We start from the raw sequence: 15,044 nt of genomic DNA on the forward strand, positions 1-15,044 counted from the left end.
TGTCACTCGGGGGAAGCCCTGCTGCTTTGCCCAGAGAAGACACGTTGGATTTAATGAACCTGCAACTTGTATGCGCAGCAGTGGCCCAGTTGCTGGGAAGTGCTGAGTGGAAATCAAAAATGAGCCAGTTAGAAGGCACGTTTTCTGTTTCTCTTATATCTTCCTCCTGGTTTTGTTGAAGTGTCTTTTATACCTCCGCTCCTATCAAGTAGCATGTATATTTCTGTTGTGATCTTGGTGGAGATGGCAGCCTGAGAAGCAGACTAGAAGAGGCATCAGATGAAAAATGTCTTGAGTGTCAGCCAGTGCGAGTCCTCACCATCCCTGGTAGGAAAGGAGTGGAGAGCAGGCAGACCCTTTGCTGCTGTGAGTTGTCCTTGGGCTCTCAGTAACATTGGAGATTCAGCCCGGCTGGGAGCATCTCCCGGAGAGAACCACTGTGGTTGCTTCTGAGGAGGCACCAGGGCCCCACACATGCCGGCCTTTGTCTGACAGTAGGTTCAATAAATGAACAGGTCTCCTTTGCTGATCAGACTGATCAGTGCTGCTGTCATACACTTTCTTTTGAATGCCAAGACAGTTCACAGCCCCGCGTTTCTGTTTTGTAGAACTGTCTTCTTTAGCGTTTCTTCTTACAAATTCAGGGGCCATGTACAATTTAAATAAGTTTAACATTTTTAAAAACTCAAGTACAGTAGTACTCTAGGGAAAAAAGCTCAGAGATGTTCAACGCATCGTAATCACCTTGGTGGTATGGATGGTTACCATCTTGGGTATGGCAGCAGGGTTGACAGAGGCCAGTGAAAGGCCAGGTCCTGCAGCCTTCATGCCAGAGGGGCAGATTTCAGTCATGCAAATGTTTCTTAAAACTCCAGTAAGGAACACCTGACTGTGACCAGATCAGAGATGCACATTTGGGGTAAATTTCTGTACTACTGTCTTCATGAAAATACGTGACAATAAAGCATACTCTCGTCAACAACACTTCACTGCTGTAGCATATGGTGTACTGGTTTTTTTCCTGACTTCTTCTGAGCCAAAAACTAATATTCTTTTCTTTCCCTAGGCAGCGCATTTATAGTTTTATAAATCAGGAAAGACTGACATAAAACACACACCAAACATACCTAAGAGTATTCACAGACCACCAACTGAGCATGTGGCTGACTTTGAAGAAAAGGGCTTTAATTACAATCAACATAGGAAATATAAATTTAAAGAAATAGGAAGATTTCCTTCAATTTACTTTCTTTTGGACTATAGAAATATATTAAAACTGAACTTTGGAAGGCCTAAATTGGAGGCATTTTTCAGTGCTACATTCACAAGTTACCAAACCCTCACCACCACTGAGCCTAAACGCAGCATTGGCAATCACAGATCTAAGTCAGCAGCAGGTACAATTAGCCAGAAAGTTGAGTTTTAACATGGAAGCACCTTATAGATCAGGTATAACAAATAATTATTTCAGTTGAAGACCAGTTATATTTGCTAATCCTCAAACAAGCCCTTGGAGGAAATTTTGCAGTCCTTGCTGAAAACCATTAGATGTAGGTTTTAGTGATCTGAAGTGGGAGGCAAGTGCCATAGCTTGGGATCCGCTGTGCAGGTTAATCCCCAGCTATCATCACTCCACGCAGGCTGAGTGTGAACAGGCTGGATGAACGGAACTAGAGTAGTATGCCAGGAAATTAAGGGGTTTCTTAAATACCTGTGACCCAGAACACTCAAACCTTTAAAAGTCAAAATGTAGAATACCACTTGCAATTTGAGCCACAGATGTTATGTTTGTTTAGCTCAGAGAAACAGGCTTTCATTCAGTAAAATTATGTTGTACTTGGCAGGAATTTAAAGCATAAAATGGTATAAAGTGCTCTTCCAAGCTTGATGGCTTTGTGCTGTTTATTGATTTGGCCCTGACTAGGACCAGTGATAACTGGCCTTGATACCCCCAGGGTCAGGTCCACAAAGACTAGCCCAGAACTTTATGGGGAAAGTTAAACATGAAGGCATACCATCAGTAGGAGGGAAAAAAGGAAGGATAAATGGGATTTCAGTTTGGAAGGTCTGAAAAGTTTTGAATGCCTATACACCAAAAAAGCAAATGCTAGGAGCAGGAAGGACTTTCAAGGAGATGATGTATGACGCTGTTGTGCTTGGCTCACTAAGATTGATTCAAGGGACGCAAATCCACAACAGGCTATGAGAGGGAAAAACCTTACTTAGTTGCCATCATATTCTTAATAAAATGCCCCATCAAGTTCATTAGCGAACTATGATCTCTGACTATCTGCTTGGGGTTTATCTCTATCATGCTACCAAAGGAACTGATGTCTACTACCAATGCATGGCAGATGGTTATCAGGCCTGACCCCAAATATCATTATGAAAATGACTGCACAAACGAAAGGTCATTCCCATCAACTGCCCGAGACTCAAACCGGCTATTAGCACGCAGAAGCCTTTGCCTATAGATGTTATTATTTTATCAATGAAATAAATGCCCTGTGACTAGTTGTGGCTCAACTATGATAGATACTCCAGGTTTAAGATAGCCACCTAAAGCTCTCCAGTGGTGAGGACAAACAGAGCAGTCCATGCTAGCTGAGGAATGGAGCCAGGAACAGGGCAAGGCAGCACTGGAATGGAGAAGCAAGCAGCCCTGACATAAGGTTGTGCCCTGAAACTAACATCTCTCCTGGGGTGAGCTGCTGTTCTCTAGTAACAATATGCAGGATTGCTGTATGATTCAGAGACCTGCTACAGCTTGTAGCACTGAGGTGCGCTTGGGTTTGCTGGGAAAGTTCTTCCATGGTACTGAGTAACACCCTAAAAGCCCTTAGGCTCTTCTGAAAAATTTCAGCCCTAAACAATCAACTTTCTTCTGGGATCATACTCTACTTCCTAAAGATACCTGTCCATCATTTTACAACCATTCCAAATTTTAGCAGGTTTTATCTTGTACTGTAACACAGAATGAAATACCATCCATCTACTTCAGCACAGAAAGACATAAAGTGCGCTACTAGCTACCGTGCACTTTCCACCTGCATTTACCTTCTCTGATCAGACAGTAATATTTTGTATCCAGCAAGGAAATTTTTATTTCAGACCATGAAAGAATTTCTATTGTTTCCAGTGGAAAAAAGTGATAATGAAATCCAAGAAAACCTAATCCTTCTTATTGTGATCAAACTGATTTAAATTGCAGGGTTTGGATTGCTAGACTAAGTAATAAAGAAGGAGCAATACTGTGGGAGAAAACTACAGGTAGAAATGTGTATCAAACATCAAGTAATCTATGAATGAGAAATCCCGAGTGCTAGAGTACAAGCAATGCAATGGCAGAGGAGTGCTGTCCTTAGAGGGTTACGTTAAAACATTACAAGGCTATAGGTCAGTGACACTGTTGCTTATCATCTGGTTAGCTGTCCACCAGAGGCTGTTGAAGGAAGATGGTGAGCTTAGTGCATTTAAACTTAAATAATTGATTTTCATTTAGCATTTGTCCACCACAGTTATCAGAAGTTGCAAAATTCATTTCAGAGTGACTTGAAAGGAACAAAATCATATGCATCTATATATCCTTAGTGATGCAAAGCAGCATTAAGAACTCCATTACTTGTAACTGAATTAACTTTTTTTAAGACTGTTTAAATTACATGAAGGCTATGACACAAACCATCAAAAAGCAGCACATTCACTATTAAAATTAAATGTTAAAGCTGAGGGTGCGCCATTATGTCACACTGTTGAGAGACAACACTCAAATGTATTGAGACATTCTAATTTATGGATGGATGTCAGCCTGAACCTGAAAGTATAATGGCCTTTGGCAATGTGTGGCACACTCACTTCTTTTACTAAGTAGCACTTTCCCCTTTAGATAGAACATGCAAACAGACGAAGATGAGAGGTGTACGTTACTTGAAGGCACTCCATAAAGATATTGCAGCTGAGTTGTTCTGAAAATATTATAGCTTATCAAGACTCTGTCATTTTAAAATGCTACTAACCCAAGTATTTAGGGGTTTTTTTTGTTAATTCTGTATGGACTTGTAGTTCATAATGGACTTAGACATGCAAAAATTTATTTCAGAACAAAAGTAATTTTGAATTATGGAAATACAGTAAAAAGATCAGAAGCAATAAATATACTTTGTGATCTTTTTTCTTTTTCTCCCCACTGTCCACCTCTAACATACAGCTGTCACAATCAGCAGCACATGTACTGTAGTCCCTCCCAACTTCTTATCTTCTTGTTCATGCCTTGATTCCGCAACAGCTATGCAATCAATGTCAAAATAATGGAACAGCTCCCTCACCCCGCCTTCTTCTTGATAATGTTGTATTAAAACTAATGAGAAAATCTGCATGCACAAAATTATTAACATGTGCAACTGCTTTCAGGCTTTAGAGACTCTTGTATGGGTGCAGTGAGTATCTGGGAGGGCGTATTTGAGCATTCTCTGAACCCAATTAGCTACAATTTAGCACAAGCTTATAATAAACTCATCCTAAGGAAGTAAGCCTCCTTGAAGCCTGAGCTGCCACAGCTACCTGCAGGTGACACTAACACCTTCTAAGTGATACACAAACTCTCGCTTTCTAAAAATAGTCTTTTCAAGATGTTTTCACAAGCCTTTCCTGTTGGTTAGAGAAGAGCCTAGTAGAGTCAAAGGAAAACTAGCCTATTTCTTTTCACTTCATTCTGTCACCAAGTTTCCCATCCCAGAGCGTCTCTAGTTCCTGGTCAGTTGATTTCCATCTTCACTCATCTCTCTATGCAAAGTATTTGCACAGATTTCCTCCAAGTGGCAGTGAAATCACAGTCTGAATCTTTTAAAGCATGCCATATCACCGTTGAAGAATGCTGGGGCCGTTCACTTCTACAGCTATTGAGAATCCCATCTCCAATAAAATACACTATTCCTAATGATCTTTGGGAGCACAGGAGCTTAAATGACTAATGCATTATTTTTGCTCCAAATAAAATCTTTTAAGTGTTGTCAAAAAGCAAACTCACAGGGGTACAGATACACAGCTAATGGAAATTCCTTGCTGATTCTGCGTGAGCAATTGGAGGGCTTTTCATCCACTCTTGGTGTCTGTGGCTTACAATGTGGTTTCAAATTATTTTTATTCCTCTTCTTTATCTGTGACTCACAGGGAAAAGGCAGGCACAGAGTTATGTCAAGCAATCATGGTCATCAAAGTAATTTCATCCTTGGACTTCAAATTTGTGACAAGGTGGAAGAATTGATGCCATTGTCTGAAATCCAAGTTCTGACCTCTTCCTGAATCTGCCAACACGGAGGCCCTCATGACCCGGTGAGAGAACTCCTGAATCACTACAACAATGGATTCTCCGCCAAATCAGTAAGACACCTTCTTGGGATTCTGTTGTTACTATGCTGTACCTTCTCAGCAGAAGCATCTCAGATGCAAAGTGAAAAATTACACACTGATTCAAGCGGCTGCTGAATGACTGGTGCAAGACAGGACTTTAGCAAAACCCACACAGCCCAGTAGTCCAAATGAAGCTATACAGGCTGCTTGAGATGAACATGCTTCAAGAGTAAGACGATATAGGACATCACGCTGTAAGTCTTCCATAGATGGGACTCTGATAAATAGCTTAGCAATGAGTCAAAATTAATTCTTTTTTAAGAGTCCAAGTACTCTGGAATTGGCCAGCAGTTAATTCCTATGAGATCCAAGTTGGAGCAGAAAACCACAGCAAGTCTTTGGCAGGTGGGTGCTTTTGTGGGATGCCCCTGTGTGGTGGTGCAATAGTTGACACACCTCTACTTAGGGAAGACAATGCAATTTACTGCAGAAGAGTAAAAGCTGCACATAACTGTTTCAAAGAGGCAACGCAGTACCCAAAAAGGACATGACAAAAGAGCTTTCACATGGTTTCATGTGCATTTCCATTGATAGAGGTCCCTACAGCATTACAGCTGCTTTGTCTACAAGCTGCTACAGCCTAGCTTTAGGTGAGCCAAGTGATCAATCTCCATTTCCCAGGAAAAACTCAGAAATTCTTGGACTCAGTTGTCAGCAAATCCTCCCTGATTACAGGCCTTTTTTTTTTTTTCCGTCTCTTCCTAGAAAACTGCAGTTACACCCTTCTCTCTAGTCTGAAGTATCTCAAAGCATTCTTACTTGTTGCGAACACTTTATAAAGCAAACTTTTCACCTCCCGAGTAACTAAATGGTTGCCTTATGTTATGATGTTTGCATTTTGCTTTGGAAAGCAGGACACAGCATGGCCTAGCACGCTTAACAAAAAACAGCAGTCTTCCACTGTCACTCACAGAGGACTTAAAACAAAGGGCCTCCTCAGCCATGGCTCCCGTTTCCATACACGGGATTAATCATGTAAATAATCTTCTGTAAAGAAAGGAAAGACTGCAGAAATTTGTGGCACAGTTCAAATCTGCACAAAATTCAAATGCCAGGACTCTGTCACAGTGTTTTCTTTTCTTGCCTGGTTTATATACTGAAATCATAATTTAATATTTCCTCCTGCAAACAGTACTTTGGTAAACGTTGAAGCAACATTACTGGGATTTATCACATAGTTACGTAGCTGCAGCTATGGATAGTTGCACCTCTATCCATTCTAGCTGTCCAACAGTAACTTGTTTAAAAATAAGAAAAGTGAAAAGTGAAGGCCTGAACATTAACTCATCGGAACTGTGGAAGATAAAAATGGTAATGTTTCTGTTCGCAATGTCTCTGTGTTTGAATGGCCAGAGGCACACAGAGCCATGTACTGCACTTTAGTTAAAGATTACTTAAATCTGCAAATCAAAGATTTCTGTTTGAAAGATAATCTAGATAAATGGCATATATCATCAAAATGGATTCATATACATATCAGCATAAACAGAGGTATACACGTTTACTGCGTGGAAATTTAACCTTTCTGCAAAGCAGTTTTTCCTTTTTCATCACATTTTGCCAAAGAATATGTGATGCCTCTCTGCATGCAAATGCTTCTACAGCTACTTGTATGCATATATACATGTAACAATTTCTTCATACAGAAATGTATGTATGTGTAAATTGTGTGAATGTAAATATAAGATAGGCCATATGTCCCAAAAGTCCCAAAAGAGCATCTGATGTTGATATGTAGACAGTGTGTTAAGGACCTTCCTAATTAATAACCCAGATTAAAACCTCTTGGCAATCAATTAAGATTAATGACAGAAGTCATTCTCTATCCCCCTACGCCCGCGTCTCGGGCTGTGAAAACCCTGGGTCGTGAAACTTTAATCCTGTTATCTGCTGCCTTCTTCATCTGAAAAGCCTACAGATTAACACAGCAGACATTATCGAATTTACAACCAGCCGCTCGGACAGCTGCCCTACTTTCAGCAGTTAATGGAAAAGGAACTAATCTGGTTAAGAGCGTAGGACTAGTTCATAAATCTGGACACCCAAGACAGTCAAAGCTGTCACATCTCTTCTGGAAAGTAGCAACTGAATGAACCTGTTGGCTTTCTTCTTGCTACTTCTTGAAGGTAGCCGGTCTCTCTGTAAGCTGGACTAATGAGATACTCAGCATGAACATGAACTACATAAGGGCTCTGCCCAAGCAGGGAGCTGTGTTTTATGACTGGGTTTGGTTAGATATATACTGCTCTCCCTTCGCTGGAAGCCAGGTAGTGATTAAATGTAACTGGGTTTACTGCAATCCACTCCATAAAAAATGTTTTGAGGAATGAAGGAAACAAATTTGTTTTTTCCCTTTTGAATCATGCCCAATGAAACAAACAGTTATTAACAAAAACTGCACTGAAAAATGAAATGTTTTCTTTTTGGTACAGCTTGGAGCGGAGGAAGAATTGCAATGCTCTTTAGGGTGGCAAAGTAGGTATTTGACAGCTATAGCAAATTCATACTTCACCAAGAAAAGACTGACTTTTCCTAATAGGCATTATTAAGTTACCACGATGCCCGGTATGGTGTATTTGTTGCATTTTAGGAGGCCTAAAGCACTCGTCTTTCAGCTAGCCATTTGTAAACTAATAAAGACAGCAAGACTTCTTCTGGCTGCATGCTCTGCTGGCAGCTCAGCTTTTTAAAATGCTCTATTATAAAGTATATCACGGCCTCACGAAGTACATCCTGTGCTGGCATGACAGTGCTTCCATCAGGACCATCACCCAACCATACCTGCTGCTGTCTAACAGATATGGGAACCACACAGGCAGAGCAGCATGCTCACCGGTGTGGTACTGCCTCCAAGGACCCGCACGAGGTCTTGTCAGTGCTGGTTTGACCAGTTTACTCTGTGGGAGTACGGGTCAAATCGGTAAAAGTGTCATGACCTTAAAATTGACAAGCAGGTTTCTTTCTTTCTACTATTTCATTCATACAAGCGTTTATACTCACACTAATGAATTCTGAAGGCTCATTTTAAAGAGCAACAGCACTCATCTGCACAAAGGGAGGGAGTGCCAAAAGTGACTGCCTACGTAGATGGGAAAATACCCTTGTTTCTCCAAACACCAGAACAACATCATCTTTCAATAGAGATGATAACTACTGCTTATATGGTTTGACAGCCAGCAAACCTGTTACAATAACCACTCTAGGTAGGATGGGGCACCTGAGAGGCAGACAGGCTGGACCCTCCTGGATGGTAGCCTGCAATCCGGTTTTAATAAAGTGAAGCTGTGATACCCATTTACGATGAGCATCCTTTTGGAGGAAGTACTATTATCTAGATGTTTTCATTACAGAATATTCTTCTGCATCTTCAGCACAACAAAACTCCAGTAAGTTTGTAATTCATACTTATACTTATCTCTTGGCTACTGCTCACCATTTTAACAAAAGGGGCAGGTGTCCTCTCCAAAAAACCACTTTTTTCTTTTAGTCAGGCCAAAGTATGATTGTTTTTCCTGAAATTTAGTTCAGTGCTTCACTCGGTGCGATGCACTGCTTTACGTCAGAGACCAACCCCTGAATTCAGTCTGAATAGGGCAGTTCAAATGTTTTCTCCTACTTTCTGTAACAGTGAACTTAATTTTAACAGTAATATGGGTCTGTTCTGGAAGTTTAAGAAAAACTTTGGCTCCAGTTTGGCTCTCAGGTCTATACAAACACATTCTCACTTGAAGAAGTGACAGAAGGAGTATTTTGGCAGAAATCGTTTAAGAAAAAGAGGTGCTTTAACTCCCTTCTAATCTCACATATTTCTTAACTAGTTTTGCAGCTTCTTACCATTGCAGCAATTTAGAAGATCCAGCATAAACATAAACTGTGCTATGTGAGTGATGGTGAAGTTTCTTTTTAAAACTCTCAGTCAACAATTTCTTGAGCATAATTTCCATGTTCCACCAAAGACACTGTATCATACTATCACTGAACAGGGAGCTCCAGTGAGCCATCTTATGTTGTAATACAACACCTGCTAGGTGCAGGGTTTTTTTTAAGTTTTAAACCAAAAAGTGTACTACTTCCAAGTACCATAGTAATCTTTCTCTAACTGTAACTTGTTATTTCTCTATATATTTCAACAATTTGCAGTGATTAAAGAAAAAAGCCAAATCACCTTCCATTTTCTTGAAGGAGGTCCTCGTTGGGTAGGAAATGGCCAAACAATTCTGGTTTTAGAGGATACAGGAGTAATATACAGTCTCATTCCTGCTCCCATTACCCTGCAGGCAAGCAAGCATCGCTCAGCGAGTTATAAAGCACTAGGCTAGTAACAGTGCCGGCAGACGGGCAGCTCTGCTGCGAAGGTTGGTGATGAACTGCCCATCGAACCCAGGGAAGGCACTGTGGGAACTGACAGCTAGGATGCTACTAGGCACTGCAGTGAGTCTTTTGTTTCAAAACAGCAAGTTTTCTCTCAGTTGTAAGGCACTCGAAGCATCAGCTTCCTAACAATTACTATTCCACTCTACAATTGACAGACTGAGCTAATGATCTAGTATTTTCCGCCTGTGCCCAGCATATGAATTACTGAAGAAACACAAAGGGAACAGTAACATGGGCCTCTTCTCAGAGAATGCAATACTGTCAAAGGGTTTCTAACTGTAAATTGTGTGATGCTAACAGAGTTACAATGCGTAATATAATTCTTTCATATAACATAGAGATGCTCACAAAGTAACATCAGTTTAAACAGATGCTTGCACTGATTCTGCAGCCATTATTATAAACGAATCTAAAGCAGGTAAATGCTAATAGGCTTAAAATTAAAAACAAGAAGAATTGTCTTCCTTTTTATTAGGCTGTTTTGTAACCTTAAAAAAGCTGAAAGCATTCAATAGTTCTATTGTAGAATTTCTTCTAGAATTAGTTATGGATTTTTTCCTTTTACCAGTCACACATATCTGCATCCCAATAGGGCAAAATCTTAAAATAGAAGTGCCATAGGCTGTCTGCGGACTTAAAATACATTTGCATGCATAAATGTGCACAGGATCAGAATCTCAGCCACTATCAAATTGCACAAAGCAACATGGTCATATTTTCAAGAATTGCAAAAACCCTGGTGATTACCTTTAGGTGCTAAACTACAAATCAGAAAATAAACACGAGGATTTAGAGAAAAGAACAGGACCCTAACGCTCCCATTGGAAACCTGTACCAGGTTCTGTTCTTGGGCAGTAACAAAATCCCTGGAAGAGGTGTTCCAGTCAGAAACAATGGCAGCTGCTCCTCCACAACGCTGCCGTAACGGCACACACACTCAGCTCTACTTCCTAGTTGAACTTAACGCTGTAGACTGAAGGTTGCCATAATGTCAGTTAAAACCCTCAGACAGTTAACTGGTTTATCAAAGTACCCCAAAATTCGCACAGTTCATTCTTCTTTGCCACTTTAATAAAAAAAGGAAAGAAATTATAGATAGGAGTATGAATGCAGGGTAATGCATCATTTATAAATTATCTTGTTAGTGCAGAAAACAAAACGTGGCTTTGAAAACAAAATCTCCTGCTGCGGACTCCACTATGTTTGATGGGAGCCCTTCAAAAGAGTTCATGGCTTAATGGAGGCTGTTTATGTGGGGACTTCGATCTGTACCTGCTGTCCCCTGTCACTCCCTGGAAACTTGGCGGCAGATGTTGCAGCATTAAGTTGTCTCTGAAGTGGCTCTCTGTCCTCATCTCCCCACCACAACAGAGTCAAACTATATTAGATCTCTTTATTTGTGCCTGAGGCATGTTTAGGAGCGCAGCTGTGTCCACCCCCACTCTACCTTTAGTGTTTCAGCCCCCAGGCGGCAAATGTGAGACCAAAACTGTTCTGCCACTCTTAACTACATCTGCTGACAATCCTGCAGCCTCGCTGCAGGCTGCTGAGGACCTGTGCCTCCACTCCAAACAGATGTCGGCGACAACCTGCTAGCTCACACCTGTACAAGCTTCCCTAACCTCACGGACTGCTACCTGAAAAATTTATGACTCAAAGGACCTCCATCCACAATCAAAGCTTCTTGGCTCAACTGCGTGCAGCGCTCAAACTAGGCCACCCTAGCATTGTCTGGCAACATGGCAGAGGTGGGAGCGGAGGAAGAAAAAGCTCACTCTGCTTTGATACTTCATGCCTAAATTTCAATTACTTGATCAAGGACTTGAATTCAGCAGTGAATTCTTCTACAAATGGGAACTACCAAGTTCTTGAACAATAAAAGAAGGACAACAAAACAAAACAATTATGTGGCTGCTGTTTACCATAAGAGCGCTTCCAAATAAGTATGTGTATGCATGTCTGGCTGTACATATGCATGACTGCTCATTTGTCCACTGACTTAATACTCATCAGGGGTACGGCATGGGATCTCTACCTAGCAAGTTAGGAACAAGTAAAAGGATTTGTATTTTTCCCCCAAGATGTAAAATACCACGCCAGAGAGAAATTGCACTCCTACAGCATCACAGGTCACACCATTGGTTTAGAATTTATTAATCAGTACAAATCCTACTCCATTTTTCAGTGGGGATACTGAAGATCTGTGAGCTACTTCTCTCTTTTTCATAAACCAAGATGTTGGTCAACGTCTTCCTGCCAGGTCCAGAGAAGGCAGATGCCTAACTTCACAGTGGCTCAGCAAAGCCTCCACTGGCAGGCAATTTTTGTAGTAACTGCCTGTCTTTATGGTCAGAAATCCTCAAAACAGGGCCTGACTGACTTATTTTTTAGCCTGTTCAGGCACCATTTCTTCTACATTTCCATTTACATTGAATTTACCTGTTGAATTGTATTGTACTGTATATCTTGTATATAGATTTGTTACTGTTAATTCTCCTACTTGTAACATGCATCATTCATGCAAACAGTAAATAATTTGCCAACGTGACAACTAGAATGGTAACACTAGTATTTGACTGTGCTCCCTATTTCCAGCATTGCACTTTGTCATCCTGCTTCTTCCAACGCTTGTCCTTGTCTTAAGTCCCACCTTTTCCTTCTTCAGAACAGTACCATACTTCACCCCAGGAAAATAATCTAAATACCGATTACCTCTCATTCTCCAAAGGTAACTCCTTGCCTTTAACCCCTCTAATTCTTTTATGTCATCGTTATGGTATATGTTGCAAATACAGTGTTCTTGGACGCTACTGCTTTGTAGTATGGATCTCATCTGTCACACCCATCTGGGGCCCGTTTGTTGATTTATTGTAAGTTGCCATCTCATTTAGAGGAAATTCTTTGCTCCTATGTCTCTCAATGTGCCACAAACAGGAAAGCTGAATGGTCCCAGTAGATCCGAAATACCTTGTCAATAGGTATTTGAGATAAATGCTAAGATTTAAAGTAATACTTTCTTAAGAAATAACGATCAGAAATACACAGTATAGCCTCACTGCAAAAAGTTCAAACCATAACTCCACTTCCCAGTCATAGCAGTCTCTAGTGGAGGCCACTTCTTCACAGGCCATGAGTGTACTATAAGAAAACTAGCTTCCTCACCTTTTCTTTCTGTGAAAGTTGTCCTTGGCATGGAAGTGCAAAGCTATGTGAAGCAACTTGCATGAAAGTTATTGGTGGTCACTTCAGTTTGAGGTGGTTTTAGTATTCTGACTGCCAGACTCTAGTCTTACAAATAACTGGTTATAAGAAAGGTTTAGTATTTGCTACAGAGCATTTACACTGAATGAAGTGCATGCTGTGTTTTTTGTTTTCCAGCTGAACACTCACAAAATACAGAATCCTTCACTTTGCTTTCAGGAGATCCAGCCTCTGCAACCTATCTGGGCTGGTGTGATATGTCTTTCAACACGCTTTGTTTCCCCAGTGCATTATTCTTTCTGCTGTGCTATTCTTTTGGTTGCAGTGCTTTTTTAGTTAAGGTCACAGAATTACTGGTGTTCAACAGCTGCTAAAGCCTGGCTGTAACATGCCCCACTTTTGCCAACCATAGCAGATGCACACGCCACACACAAACCTCATCTCCTTGCTGTGGTCGCATCAAAGAGACTCTGTCATACTGTCTTCGTAACAGTGCCCACAGCGCATCAAGTCGACCCTGTGGCAATAGAGAACAGGACTTTCAGTACAATAAAATCAGTCGACAGAAAGTACACCACACCTGCTAAGTTACAGTCCGAGGACATCCATGGAGAAATTTACATTTACATGAAGAATGAGCACCAGTTCCTCAGAGGCAGAGAAGCAAAGTATAACCTTAGGCTGTGCCACCTACACTGCACAGCCGTGGTGCTGTTCTTTCCCATCAGTGAATGCTCCATCCTGCACTCTCACCTCCACTGGGAGCAGAGTAGCGGTGACCTAACCCACGTTTACTGCTGAGCTGTGTAGAAGTAATATGTTTATTTGCCAATATTTTGGGCTCCATTGCCATATGTCCATCTGGGATTTCTCCCACATATAAATGTATTTGTTTTTACAGCACGTATATAGCAAGTTTATCATTCTCAGGAAGCCTCAGACCTGCTAGGTCTGATTTGTGCTGGGCAGTAAGTCCCACAGGCAGCGTATGCAGCAGGTTCACTGCAAGCACGCAGGCTACCTGTGCCGAACATGCACAGCAGTTCCATTGCTTGTCAGAAGCATCCTGCTCCGCACAGATGGGTTGCCGAGTTTGCGTGTGTGTGTGGGTAACGCAGCTTCAGGACCTTCCGGTGGTCAGAAAGGACTTATCAGACGTTGTGAAGACAGAATAGATGTATCCATAGTGCCAGCTAAACCTGTGTATTCTCTGCTTTACACATATAAAGCAAGGCATTTATGGACCCATCTTTCGTTTTTAAGAAGAGTTTGTTATGGGTTTGCAAGCAACTCATGTCATCTACAGAGGAAAACTTTTTTTTTATTTTATTTTAGAAATTTTAAAAAATAAAACAGAATTTTATTTTAAGCCATTTATTATGCTTCACTTGTTTGTCAGACTTTTTGCATTATATTGTTTTATATATTTTTTTGCTTTTCTTGGTTGGTAATGAGCATGTATGTTTAAAAGTTGGTACAACAGCTACAAACTGTAATTTTAGGCTTAATTAGATATACATTGAGATAGACCAAATGTCAATAAAACCCCCACAGATTTTAGTACTCTTACTGTATCATATGTCCCTTTTCTGGGGAGGGAAAACAGAATGTGGCAGTAATGATGAAGTACTGCATTTAGGCTAAAAATGGCTCCTGCTATTCATCCTGAGTAGGTGTTCACTTTGAGAGTAGTACGTTACACTTGAATGGGAATACTTCAAAAATAATGTATGGTTCAGCATGTAAGACTGGTAAGGCAGACAAAATCCAACCTTCAGTACAAGATTATATTGTACTGAAGACTAAAATTTACCTTAATTGGCGTATACCACTTCTCTTGAATGGCTGGTGAGGTAGGCTTTGGTTTAGGTGGTTTAGGATGAAAAGGTTCTTCTGGTTCTTCCGGGAGCTTCACCACAGCATTTTTTGCTTTTTCTAATCTAGCCCCTTCTTCCGTGGATCCCTTATCACCCCAGCGAACCTAAGTAAGTAAAGCCAGAGTTCAGATGTAAATGCACTGCATGCAAAGGACAAGGAAGCTGTTGCAAATAACAGAAGTA

The 15,044-nt window shown here is 40.9% G+C and overlaps 1 protein-coding gene across 1 annotated transcript in view; it reads right to left on the minus strand.

The window, feature by feature from the left end:
* The window catches only part of ANTXR2 (ANTXR cell adhesion molecule 2), a 120,385-nt gene that overhangs the window by 33,326 nt on the left and 72,015 nt on the right, over positions 1–15,044 (minus strand). The window contains exons 15-16 of the mRNA XM_055795445.1: positions 14,798–14,965; positions 13,421–13,501 (exon numbers count right to left, since the gene is read on the minus strand). Coding sequence (XP_055651420.1) covers positions 13,421–13,501; positions 14,798–14,965 — 249 coding nt within the window. The remainder of the gene's footprint in view (positions 1–13,420; positions 13,502–14,797; positions 14,966–15,044) is intronic.

This window comes from Falco peregrinus, chromosome 2 (genome assembly GCF_023634155.1).
Source record: "Falco peregrinus isolate bFalPer1 chromosome 2, bFalPer1.pri, whole genome shotgun sequence".
NCBI lineage: Eukaryota > Metazoa > Chordata > Aves > Falconiformes > Falconidae > Falco > Falco peregrinus.